Source organism: Molossus molossus, unplaced genomic scaffold (genome assembly GCF_014108415.1).
Source record: "Molossus molossus isolate mMolMol1 unplaced genomic scaffold, mMolMol1.p scaffold_m16_p_1, whole genome shotgun sequence".
Lineage (NCBI taxonomy): Eukaryota > Metazoa > Chordata > Mammalia > Chiroptera > Molossidae > Molossus > Molossus molossus.
This window is the reverse complement of record NW_023425344.1, coordinates 74294711-74307195: the sequence shown is the minus strand read 5'-3', so window position 1 is coordinate 74307195 and position 12485 is coordinate 74294711. Positions and strand designations below refer to the sequence as shown.

The 12485-nt window shown below is 41.3% G+C and overlaps 1 protein-coding gene across 2 annotated transcripts in view; it reads left to right on the top strand.

The window, feature by feature from the left end:
* Positions 1-1172: 1172 nt before the first annotated feature.
* UNC5C (unc-5 netrin receptor C) overlaps positions 1173-12485 on the top strand; it is a 369308-nt gene continuing 357995 nt past the window's right edge. For both annotated transcript variants that reach the window (XM_036269940.1, XM_036269932.1), the window contains exon 1: positions 1173-1626. In XM_036269940.1, the coding sequence (XP_036125833.1) occupies positions 1566-1626 (61 nt within the window). In that variant the 5' untranslated portion in view covers positions 1173-1565. The remainder of the gene's footprint in view (positions 1627-12485) is intronic.

Genomic DNA, 12485 nt, shown 5'->3' with positions numbered 1-12485 from the left:
AGAGTGTAAAATTTTCCTGATATATTATTTATTATTAGCTTAGCAATGTACTAATCTTGGGAAGTGGTTTTATTCTTCCCAGAATGTGCAAGTGTGTATTAACCTTTTAATCCATCACTTTCCGTTTGTCTAGCCTTCCTTATTTTATCCACCCATTCTTACATTTCTCCTTAGCTAGCCAACCAATTCTCCCCTGAAAAAAAAAAGGCATAAAAAATCATAGCAGTTTGAGCCTTTACACACACCGTTAGGAGTTTGGAAAACATGTCATAGGTTCCACCATCACTTTAAGTGAGTCTCTAGAAATCTTGTGCATTGTTTCTGAGAGTTTCTCCTGTATTGTATCATCTCACCAAGAGGCACGCAGGTAAAAAGCTCTGTTGAAGAATGAGTTTTCCTTGAGCTATTTTACTTTCTGTTCCACGACGGAGAGGTTATAGGCGCCTAGAGCATAAAGAAGTCTAAGTGGAGCTGACAATCCCGAGATTGCAGCCGGCTGGGGCACTGCAAAAGCTTCATGCGTTCTTCCCCGCCACACAGGACTTCAGCTCCAGTCCGAAGCCGGCTTCATCAATCTCAAAACCCGAAGTGGTAGAACTGTCCAGTCCCCGGGAGTCTGGCTCAGGCCTTGCTGGCGCCGTGGCGAAGCGGGTAGGCAGTGGGCTGAGCTCCACAGGACACAGCCAAGTGGCCCGGGGCCCGCGCTCCGCTCTCGGAGTCCCGCTGGCCGCCGGGAGACAGGCGCTCCCACTCCCCGCAGCCGCCGCTTCCTCTAGGTCTCTCCCGGCTCCGCGGGTAAACCAGCCGGTGGTCGCCACCTCCCGCGCCTGGTGCGCATCCCCCACCAGTCCTAGCTCAGGAGAGGAGGCCGGGCCGCTCCCGCCGCCGCTTACCCGACAGTGGAATTGGGCTGCGTCCTGCACGCCTTCTGGGCGAGCCCCTCAGAGCACCCAGGCGCCCCACACTGGGAGGTGACACTCCTTGGCCTCACAGCAGCGGCAGTCCGGACGTCTCCACGAGTAGTGAGAACACTGAGATTGGAGACCTGAGCGCTTCACTGTGCCCAACTCCCTCCCTTCACTCCCTCCTCCTCCCAGTTCTCTCCCCGCCTTGGCCCGCCGGTGCCCGTGTTTGTTCGGCACTGGCGAGGGGACCCGGAGAGCAGTCCCAGCTCGGTGCGCGGCTGAGCTGCTGCTGCTCCTGCTGCCGGGGAGGAGCGGCCAGGTGGCCGCCTTGCTCCTCCCCGTACGTCCCAAGTGGGGGCAGAGCAGCCCTTCACCAGCCTCCAGGTAGAAGGCACAGGGAAAGAGGGACCTTCAAACTCCTCCTCAGCGTCCCCTCTCCGCCCACTTTTGGTCCCTGCCCTTGGAGAAAGTGGAGTGTGGCGCTTGGTTATCATTATCTCTTCGGACTGCTTCGCGGTGCACGGATTCAGCTGTTGCCCAGTGGGGCTTTCCGCTGTTGGCGTGTCTGTGTGCTTCCCCCCGGCACACCTCTGTCGACGATGAGGAAAAGTCTGCGGGCGACAGAGGCCCTCTGCGACTGGGTCTGGGATATGTACTGCAATGCTCCTGCTTCCTGCCCTGGCCCTCCTCAGCACAAGGGGCACCAGCTCCGCCGCTCCAGGTAAGGGGGTCCGCCAAGCTCCGCGGCCACCTCCCTTCGGTTCTTCCTTCCCTCCTTCCTCTTCCTCCCCAGTGCTCCTGGCTTCCTTAATCTGCCTCGTTGCACTCAACTGGAAATCACTTTACATTCTGCTTTCCCAACTAGTCAAGAAGCTCTGGTTATTATTTTTAATTTGTCTTCCAAGATGGGCATGGATGGACCAGGGACGCACAGGGTGTGGATATGCATCTGTCTGTGGGCATGTGGGCGCCTTGGTGTCTTTTGCACTTTCCGCTCCACACGAACGCGTTGTTGAATATTGTGCACACAGAGATTTGGAGACACTCTCCGTGCGGGTGTCTGTGTGACGTGCCATAGATGCACCCTGGTGCACAGAGGCTCCCCGCGCTGTGCCACGTCTTGGGTTGCGGGATCTTCAGTGAGTCTGTGAGTACGCCAGGCGCGGAAGGGCGCTCAGCTAAGGAAATGTGTCCATTTCGGCAGAGGACTCACAACCCGGTGCCCCTGCTGCTCAGGGAGCTGTGGAGGCACAAAACACACCGGACCCTGCGGCAGACCCAGGGGGCCTCCGCACTCGTAGCCTCTCGGCGTCTTCCTTCCAGCTGGCGACAGAGAAACTTAAAACCCCAGAGCTCTGGGGAAACGGACTGGTCGCTCAAACCAAATCTGAAACTCCTTGGGTAACCGGCCAGTTTATAACTCTGACATTTTAATTTACCTCGTCTGAGATTTAAAATAAGTATCCGGGGCCATGGGCAAAACCGGGGTTGGGGGAAGAGCGGCGGGGAGTCGAGGGTGGGTAAGGAGGAGGGGAGGAATGGGGGGGTTGATCACCTAGCTCCCTTGTTGTCCCCCGTGTTTGAATTGGTAGCGGCAGTTCCCAGCCTTCTGAGCCCGGGAAGCTGAGTGGAAGGAAGACCGAGAGGAAAGAGCCCACGCTGCCCCCTCTGTGGGTTCTCTCGGGTCACCTGGGCTCCCAAACTCCTGGCCAAGCAAAGCGCCAACCTGGGTCTTTCTGCCTAGTTCTGTGGCGGTCGCTGGCTCTAGAGAGAAGCTCAGCTTTTCCTTGTGGCGGGGTGAGGTTGCGGGTGGGAATGGAGGAAGCTTCTGCAGCATTCGGAGGTAATCCAGGCATCCCATCATCTCGGTTACATTTCCTTTAAAATTGGGAAAACGAAGAGGGTGCAGCGATAGCCTCAACATCCAGGGAGCTGCACAGACCCTCGGGAGTGGGGGGGATTGTCCTGACAGCGTTCGCTCTGACCTACTAGGGCGCGGAGGCGAGGGCGTGGGGGGTGGAGGGGATCGCTGAGCTTAGGCCAGTGTAGTCTGGGTGGCGAGGTAAGTGATTAGCAAGGCTTTGTGAATTAGCTTTAGCTACTTCGGGATTCAATTTTCCTGCTGCCGCGCTAAGTGGCCACGCTCATAAATCCTTTCCTCCTTGCCAGATGCCTCCCATCCCGAGGTTCTGTCCTGGTTTTCTTGTGCATACTTCCAGAGCTCATCTGTCCATTTTACAAAGGAATCTCCACTGAGACTAATATGTACTTGTAGATTTCTTGAAATTGGTTAAGAAGTTCTCAGGGCGGCGGCCAAGGGGGCTTAGAGGGGGGTGTTTGGAAGTTTAAGTGGTCAACCTGAGGAATAGTTGTGGAATCAACTCCGTGAATCCCCATGGCATTCTCCTGCTGTTATTGGGTGCACAGAGCTGGCGTGGGGGCTGGGAGGGGGACCGGACAGTGAGAGAACTGTTTGGAGAAAGGGCAAGTTAAAGTCCTCAAAGATGCCAAACAGGAGATATGACATTCCTGCCCAGAGCTTACTGCAGCCAAATTAAAAAAGATTGCATAGGAAAAAAAGATTAATAAAGAGAAAGTGGAGATTGTAAGTGGATTAATATTAAAAAAAGAAGAGAGAAGAAATGAAAAGAAAAGATGCTCAGGATAGACAGCATTTGCCACTTGGACTGTTTTTCTAATTATAGACCAGGCAAGCCAGAGATTGAGGATTGAACCTGCTCTTTGGATCATAAGTGGAAAAGTAAAATGTAGTCTGTTGGGTGCCTGTATTTCAGTGCTAGTGTCCTCCATTTAGTTCTTTCAGCTTCTGGTGAATAAACTGTGTTTGGATCTCATGGACTTCGAAAGACATTCTTCTACCTCTTTTATCTTTGTTATTCTCCATGTTCCCTGATACCAGCTCTTCCTTGTTGTCTGTTACCTATCAAAACTGTAGAAAGTGCCAAACTCCACTATCAGCTATTGTCAGCTACCAGCAGCATCTCTCTAGTCCATCCCCCCAGCCTGTTTACTATCCAACCACTAGGACAATTCCTTCCCAGAATCAGGCTTTTATCATGGTCTTGTGGTCAGTTCTCCTTTTCCTTCTAAATTCTCCTCCTTTCTCCTCTCTTTGAACTAAGATGCTAGTAGTGAAACACAAGATGCTGTCACTCCCTGAAGGTATGATTTCCATGTGCTGAGGATTTAAAGATCAGAATGAACTATTTTTATGAATGGCAGTACATATGCAATTAAGTTAATTTAAGCATTTTACAATGTGGATGAGGTTTTTATTCTCTTGTTAGGCAAGTACTGGAAAAATTAGAAGTTTTTAAGAAGTATGTCTCTTCAGAGATAGCCAAGAAAACAACACATGTTTAAGACGAAAAAACACAGTGAGGGTTATTTGTGAGTGTAGTGCGTTTTTTAACTGTGGTTTAAAGGAAGACAGCAGTCATTTTAAAGAGGTCCTTGGGACAGTCTCTAGACTTTAGGCAACAACTTTCTCCTTTCTGGCTATGCCCTAATTGTTTCATTCAGGATTGCTGGGAACTCCTGGCTCCAAGGAATTTATAGTGTTTCTGACTTCCAAAAATGAAAGATTTTAATAGGAAAAGTGTGTGTGTGTGTGTGTGTGTGTGTGTGTGTGTGTGTGTGTAGAATTAGTGCCCTCCTGTTTTATAAATGCATTTTATTTCTGGACTACACAGATTGATATTCTGCTTATCTAGCACCAACTAGTGTTTTGAGTGTTAACACCACCAAACTCAGAACAGAAAATTACTGAAGATTGTAATCATATTTGGATAATCCTCTACTGTCATAAATTAATCTATACTATTTTTAAAAAAACAGTTACTTTAAACTATTACTTTAAAAAAGTAATATACTTTCTATAACAGAGTAAAAATTACTTTCATGTATATATGCATATTATTGTGATACAGCCAGACACTTGGCATTAAAAAAAAAACCACTGAATTTCATTACAATTATGCTATATATTTTTCCATTTTAGAAGCACAGTTAACTCATAAATTCACATTTGGAATTTTCAATAAAGAAAAGTAGGCTAGCTTACCTTTGTTTAGAAAGATAATTTATTGCATTCTTGCTTAGGGAATGCTTAAAAAGGCCTCAGAAAACAAATTTCTGAAGTACTTGCAAAGAGTGAGGAACCATTAGATTGTTCACATTTATTGACTTCTTGGCCTTCTGTGTTCTGGATACTGGGGATTCAAAGGTCAACAAGACAGAGTCCTCCAGCATCTCCTCTTGCAGTCCTGATCAGAATCCATACTGATCTTTTTTAAGTACTCCCCCCCACCCCAAGGACATGAACATGAATGAGGTATGAGCTCTACTAGGCAAACCCTCTTTGCTTATTTATAATTATTGTTGAGATTTAAAAATAACTGCTCTCTAAGGTATGCTAAGTTCTCCAATGAGTGCGAACAGAACAGCCAGAGCGTGGTCTGTTAGGCCTTAACTGCGATCAGCAGTTTTCTGATTCAGGTCATGGCTTTGCCGGAGCAGCAGAGGGAGTCACTCAAAAGAAACATGGAAGTTGCAGGCTGCAACCACCTCAGGAAGATAAGGGCCGAAAGCGCGGGACAAGGACTGAGCCAGGGCTCTTGCCTTCCGATTTTGGCCTACATCTTTTTCAGTCTGCTTTTGTCACTGTGGGAGTTAAAAACAAACCTGTTCCCATTCCCTCACAACTTAAAAACTTACTAGCTCATTTGGATAGTGGTGGTATTAGACGTCAAGTTCTTAACAAACAAGTAGTGAGCACTTAGTATGTCCCTCCTGTGTGCTATTTGTTAGGGACACAGAGTGGAAGGAGATAGTTTTTCAACCTTCAAGGAAGACACATTTATAAGCATATAATTATACTTCGCATTCTGAAATATAACAGTGGGCCCAGGTATGGTACTTTCTGAACTCTAGCATCCCAAGATAGTAAACATAGGTCGGCTAGGGAATGGTGGCCGGGTTCCGAAATGTCTACACAGGGGAACTTGAGGGTGGCAGTTTGGCTGGAAGTTTGCATTGCAGCTGTTTTATATTGACTCTTATGTAGATTTAATATTCATTCGGTCTGGTTTCGGGGAGGCACAAGCTAAAGACTGTTGGTGGCCTGTGCCCCTCCTGCCAGTTATCTCAGCGGTGACCACTGGCTCCAGGTCCTGCCTCCAGCCCTCCCAGGTGTCTGGCTGGGAATGAGTGTCGCTGTGCCCCAGTTTCGTCCGACATACAATGAGGAAAATATTAGACATTACAAGTCATATTGGGATTGAATGAATGAAGACATGGAAAGTACTTAGAGCAGCATTCTTTGTCTTCCAACCGTGTAAACCACTGGCAAAGAAATCTAGAAGTTGAAGAAATTGGGGTCGGTAATTCCGAGTTCAGAGTGACATGCATGTAGATTCTGCTTCCCCCAAAGCAGCGCCTGGATCCGGCGAGGAAGGGATCCAGAGTGGATCACTGCAAACTCCTGGGCGGTACTAGGTTCTGTGAGCAGTGTGCGGAAGCTCTCTCCGTTCATAGTCCCCTTTCTTCCTTCTGTTCTCTCTGAGGAAATGAACCAAAGCCAGTTGTGAAAATGCCATGTCCAGTCACTGCAGCTAGGTCCTGGATGGAAGCTTGACTTTCTTTCTTTACAATGAATATTGGGGGGGGGTGGGGGAGGATTTTTCAAAAATACATAAACACCTTTATTAAAAGAAAACACATGTCAAGCCCCATGTTTTCAGATAGGGTTTGGGGAAAACAGCCCTTTATAAAATGCCAGTAGTTTTTCCTTAAAAGAAATGGACACAGGTGCATAGTCTGAAGAACATAATTGAATGCATGTTAAGACAACACAAAGAAACATATAGAAAATTAACTTGACTTGAAGGCAAAGCGTATTCACCAGGCCTTTGCTATATTAAAATTGTACTTGCAATAGGAAGTTTTAGTACGATAATTTAGAATAACATGAATAATCTAGATAACAGACTTTGAAAGTTTCACATTTAGTCTCTTCTCCTTGTTTAGTGGATGTTGCTATTTTTTCATGTTTGGTGCAAATGTTTTTTTGGCAAACATTTATGATAAAACTAGCGATTTGTAAGTTGTTGTTTTTGTTTTTTTAATGTTGAGACAGATCTTTCTCCTACAGTATTTTCATTCTGCTTTTAATTTGGATTGCCTGGTGTGTGTTACAGAGCCCAAACTTCATCTCTCTCTTTTCTTTTAGCTTTAACTTCTTTAAGCTCTGTATGGACTCTTTTTGGACTTTGTATTTTATTTGGATTTATAATTGCTTATGTATTTGTGTAGGAGGGCTACATGAATCTGAGGACTTGGGTATTCTCCAGTGTCACTTAGTTCAAATAGCACTCACAGAAACTCAGTGCTTTATTTTATATAACTTTTTAAAAATGGAGTAAAGTTGCCTTGAGCAATGTTTCAATTCTGTCTCCTGTATTCTAGTTCTTAAAAAGAAATCCAATAGTTGGATAATTTATCATTTCTCTTATTTTAAATATTTGTCACCCTCAAATTTAGCGATTCAAATAAAAACATTTTATAGTAATACTTTTATGAGCTATCAAATCAGAGATAGTAAGCTTTTTAATTCTCTCCAGTTGATTAGAGCTCCAGTTTTCTGCCTTTTTATGAAAACCCAAATCATATATTATATTGCAAATATTTGAACTCTTTAGAAACAAAATGTTAGAAAATATTATTCTATATCTCAGAATTTTTAAAAAGTTTTGGGTTGAAATTGCAATGTAGTTTCTAATTTTGAACATTCTTGCCCCCTAAAAAGTTCCTCCATTATGATTCCATATGAGATTTGGAAGTACACAGAAGAATGTCTCTAGATGTTATAGTAACTTTAAGTATACCCAGCTTTAATACACGGAGTTCATAACGTTAAAACTACTTTGACATTAATTAAATTGAACTCAGAATTTAGAAAGTAAACCAGAGCTTTGAAAGTGCCAAATATGCAGATATTTGTCCTTATGTCAGTATACCTTTTATTAGCCCTACGCAATGATTTAAAAGTGCTTTGCGTGGCAAAAGTGAAGTCTAACATCTGAAAACTCCAGTCTTTGGGGAATACCCTTTTTGAATTAAATAACCAACCATATCTCATTGCCAATGTAGTAGTGCAACGTTGAGAGTGAGGGGGGCCAGGTGAGACTTCATTATATTGATGTGACAGTTGGAGTTCTTATTTTAAATATGAGGGCTCAAACTAATCATGTTAACAGATGATATTGATTAATCGAATTTAACTCCAGACTTACCAGTTTTATTTATTTTAAAATGTTGTGAGGCTAGGGAGTTTTTAACCTTCATTAATCATTGTCACTTAGATCTTGTGGCTAGTTTAATTTCTCAGCAATTATGAGAGCCATAAAAATGCCTCAGGTAGATGAACATGTATTATCTCCTCTTCTTACTAAGGATGTTAAACAACAGAAACTCCCTCAGCACATTTAACAAGTTTATTGATGAATGCTAACATTTATCAATTTTAGTCAATGTCTTAATTGATTATTTAATCATGGACTGCCTGAACTCAACAATAATTTATTGTCTTCTTTTTCTTTCTGTTCAGAACAAAAGCCTTATGTACGAACATGTTTTTCTCAATAAAATCAGATTAGTGTTTGCAGCCCAGATATAAGAGCATATATGTCCATAAATAGAAATGTAGGCTTTTTTTCAAAATTCAAGAAAATTGATGTTTATAATAATATAACATATAAAACACTAGTATAAAGTATACCTTTTATAGAAAAGTAATCATTTTAAATTAATCATAATGTACACTCTATTAGACAATAGAAGATAGTCCAATATGAGATAGGGTATGTGGTATAATAATATTCACTTATAATTATAGGCATAGTGAAATACATTTAGGTATAAGATTAAAGTTAACGGGGCCATTCTATTCTCTGTGAATTCACAAATTTGTTGTATTTAACTTGACTACTTTATATAATTCTAATATCTTTTTGAAATTTCAAGAACCTAAAACATCCTTTTAAGATCTAGATCAAAGAGTACTCTTTAATGAATGGGACCTTCTAACTTTTACAGGAACTAAAACTGATAGTCTATAACAAAACTTCTGCTGTTTTATTACAAGTGATTTTTAGAGACCTCTGTTATCTCTAATCTATACCAAGCAAATAACCAAGTTACTATCACAATAAAAACATTGTGATTGGAAAGATATAGTCAATAACAGTAACTTCACTTTGAGCATTATGTCTGTGGGAAATACATTCACATTTGAATTTATCTTTTGATAAAGGGAAAAATAATGTATTTTATTTCCATTGACTAAAGAGTAAGCCAAATATACACCCAATGGACGTGCACAGATTTAGTAAGTAGCAATCTAAAAGCCATTCTAAATAAAACAGTAATTACATTGCCTGTCATTTTCTTTAGCAACTTTCCTTCTTCCTTCTGGATCTCCATAAGATAATGAAAGAGTGTAAGCTTTAAAATGTGTTATGGATCAAATCCAAGGATGGAAGGAGCCGAAGACATTTCCCTCCCAGCCACCAACGGCCATCACCAACAGAGTATGCAGCTTGGTGGAAAACAGAAGCCCATTTCAGTAACTGCTCTCAGAAGCTGAGGAAAAACAGACATGTTCAAATGATTTATTTGTGCTATCCGGAAGAGAAACCTAAGATCAGTATTTCATCATAATATTATTCAACAGGCCCTCTGACTTGAAACTTTTATCTAAATAGAGTCTTCATCTGCACCTATTTAAATTAACGGAGCAAAATAATTTGGACAGTATTTAAAAGGTATACCTTTGAAAGAGGTTACATTTGGATTTCACTTGGACCTATTTGGGCAGAATGAGCTTGTTTGAGAAATCTAGACTTAAATCAGAGGTATGCTGATATCTGGTATCTGAGAGTATATTGCTCTGGAATATATAATTAATCCCTCAGTCATCTTTATAGAATGCATTGCCAATTTCTGAGCTACTCTGTTAAACACTGTCATTAATAATAATACCAACATTGTATCTTAAATCTTACCCAGACATCAGAAATTAATTTTCATTCTTTGTCCAGGGCAAGAATTTGCTTAAGTGGAGTTTTATCTTTAATATGTTATTAACATTTTTTGAAAAAAAAAATGTTACCAGTATCTTTCCCTGATATACTGACCGATTTGATATTTATTTTTGTTTATAGTCACACATACATACATATATCTATATAAAATTAAAATACCACAGTGAAGAAAGATTTGGTTTACTTGCTATAATGACGAAAAAAATAAAATGATGACTAGGAAAACTTTCAACTTTTCCAGAGGGATTGGGATAATCAGTTTATTGGATATATTAGAAAAGATGATCACATGAAAGATACACATGTCATTTTTATTGAATTAAATAACTGGACTTGTTTCCTAAGAGAGTATTTCCAGGCAGCGTCTTTATGAAATGAAGAGTTACAAGGAGAAGACAAATATAGTTCAGTGATTCCCTGTGAACATATATGTGTTTGCACAAACTGTGTATGTCTGTCTGTGTAACTTTTTGTTGTTGTTTTAGAAATAAGAGCTCATTTTCAAATCACCTTGGCAATATCCTTAAAAAACAAACAGAACCTTCCAAGAAATGAAAACCAAACATTTTTTACTTATCAAACAAATTCATAAAGGTAATCATTGAAGAGGAAATCAGATTTAATTAATAAATCATGTCTGAAAACTATATCCTACTTTTCTGCAAAAGTGCCTTGTTCTCTTGCAGTTGCTAAGGCATTTTACCTCCTGTAAAGTAGAGATGCTTCCAGCTCATTGGTGCAGTGGCTTATCTGATAGAAACAAGTTTTCTCCTCTCCTCCAAGGATGGAGACTGGGGGAATCTCCCTTTCATTGGTATATTTCAGACACATGAAGGACTGTCTTCCTAGGATTGGACTAAATTTGTTGACCAAAGCAGAACGTTAAGTTTCACGCATGTGCAGACAAGATCCTTCCTGGGCACGCTGGACTCCCTCTGAGAGTGCTCTCAAGAGAGACCTCATTTCCCTTGGATGCACCATGCTGGAGGTGACTTACGTGGGCTGATCAAAGGAGAAGGCCGTTAGATTGTTCTTTCCTGGTTTCTGTGATGGTTTATTTCAACTTCTTAATAAATGGAGTTATGTTCCCATCCTGGGGAACATTTGATTTTCTTGGACTCCCTCAGATGCTTGGATGGGCTTCTCCATTACATGGATTGAAAACTTTATTTAATTGAGCAAAAATAAAGTTAGTTGAGGGGGAGAAAGGTTGTTCCTAATGAAAGAATATACAGAACTTCACTCGAGATAGAGGGATAATGTGCTTCCTTGTTTATATTTAATAGTGTATCAAAATGCAAGTAAATGTCTAAATATTTATATGTTGTATCAACATATATATTAATAATTGCCACGTATCCACATCACTTGGCATTTCTGAACTAGGATGTTTCAAAGATGCAAATACATTCTAGGGGTCAGAAAATTGTTTTGTATGTTCTTTATCATACCTATCCTATATTCATGGATGACACTGGGTTCTCTTAGCAAAATAAGTAATACTCTGCCAAGCACAGCAAAGTAAATAACAATGCCTCACAAAGTTTTGTGATCACAAGTTTAAATGCTAATGAGGGAGGTTGCCTGTTTAATGCTCAATGCAAGGTTTAAAAGAGAGCCTTAAAGATAACAGCAGATTCCAGAGTCCTTGAGTTTGTTTTCCATTCAGTGACAGTCACTAAATTAGGGAAAGGAATGTTCAAACAACACACTTGAGGAAAAGTGATTTTTATAGAAAGGAGCCATTTCTGCTAATAGCCAGTAACTGCACGTAACCCCGCTGACATTAAAAGTCCATTAGCTAAGCCCAGTTTAAATAGCAGCTGATGCAGTGTCAGCTAAATGTACTTTGGAATTTTTTCATATAATTCAGTAATAGCCGTTCTATAATTTCTTCTAAAACTACATACATTAAGTAAAACAAATGTCATCTGATAATAGTGGCTGGGCTGCTACTAAGCAGGCAGAGATTGGTGATGAAACAAAAGTAACAGTCTATATAACAAGGAGATAATAAATGGTAGTGATGGTTTTAAAAGGGAGCCTTTGAGAAAAATCATATGGAGAAGCTTAAGCTGGCATCCAGAGAGAGCTGTTTCCACAGAGGCACATTTTCACGTGCACCGCTTTGAGATACTCATTTAAAGTTATGTGATTTTTTACTATTAGCTCAGTGTTTAGTTTTCCATTGCATAGTGAATCAACAGGAAGTCCCTTCCTTAGACACTGTTATGTGTGTCAAGAGTGGAGTGTTAAGGACAGGCGACACAAGCTATTGAGAAAAGACAAGTGAAAACGGGTACAGTTTTGCATGTGTTAATATTTGCAAGGTGATTACTATAGTAAGAATTTGAAAGCATAAGGATGCATTAGTACTGCCTGCAATGAAATCAAAGGTCCAAATGCCCCTCTCTTTTTTATCTTTCGAATATTTTTAAAGTTTCATTTTAATCATCTG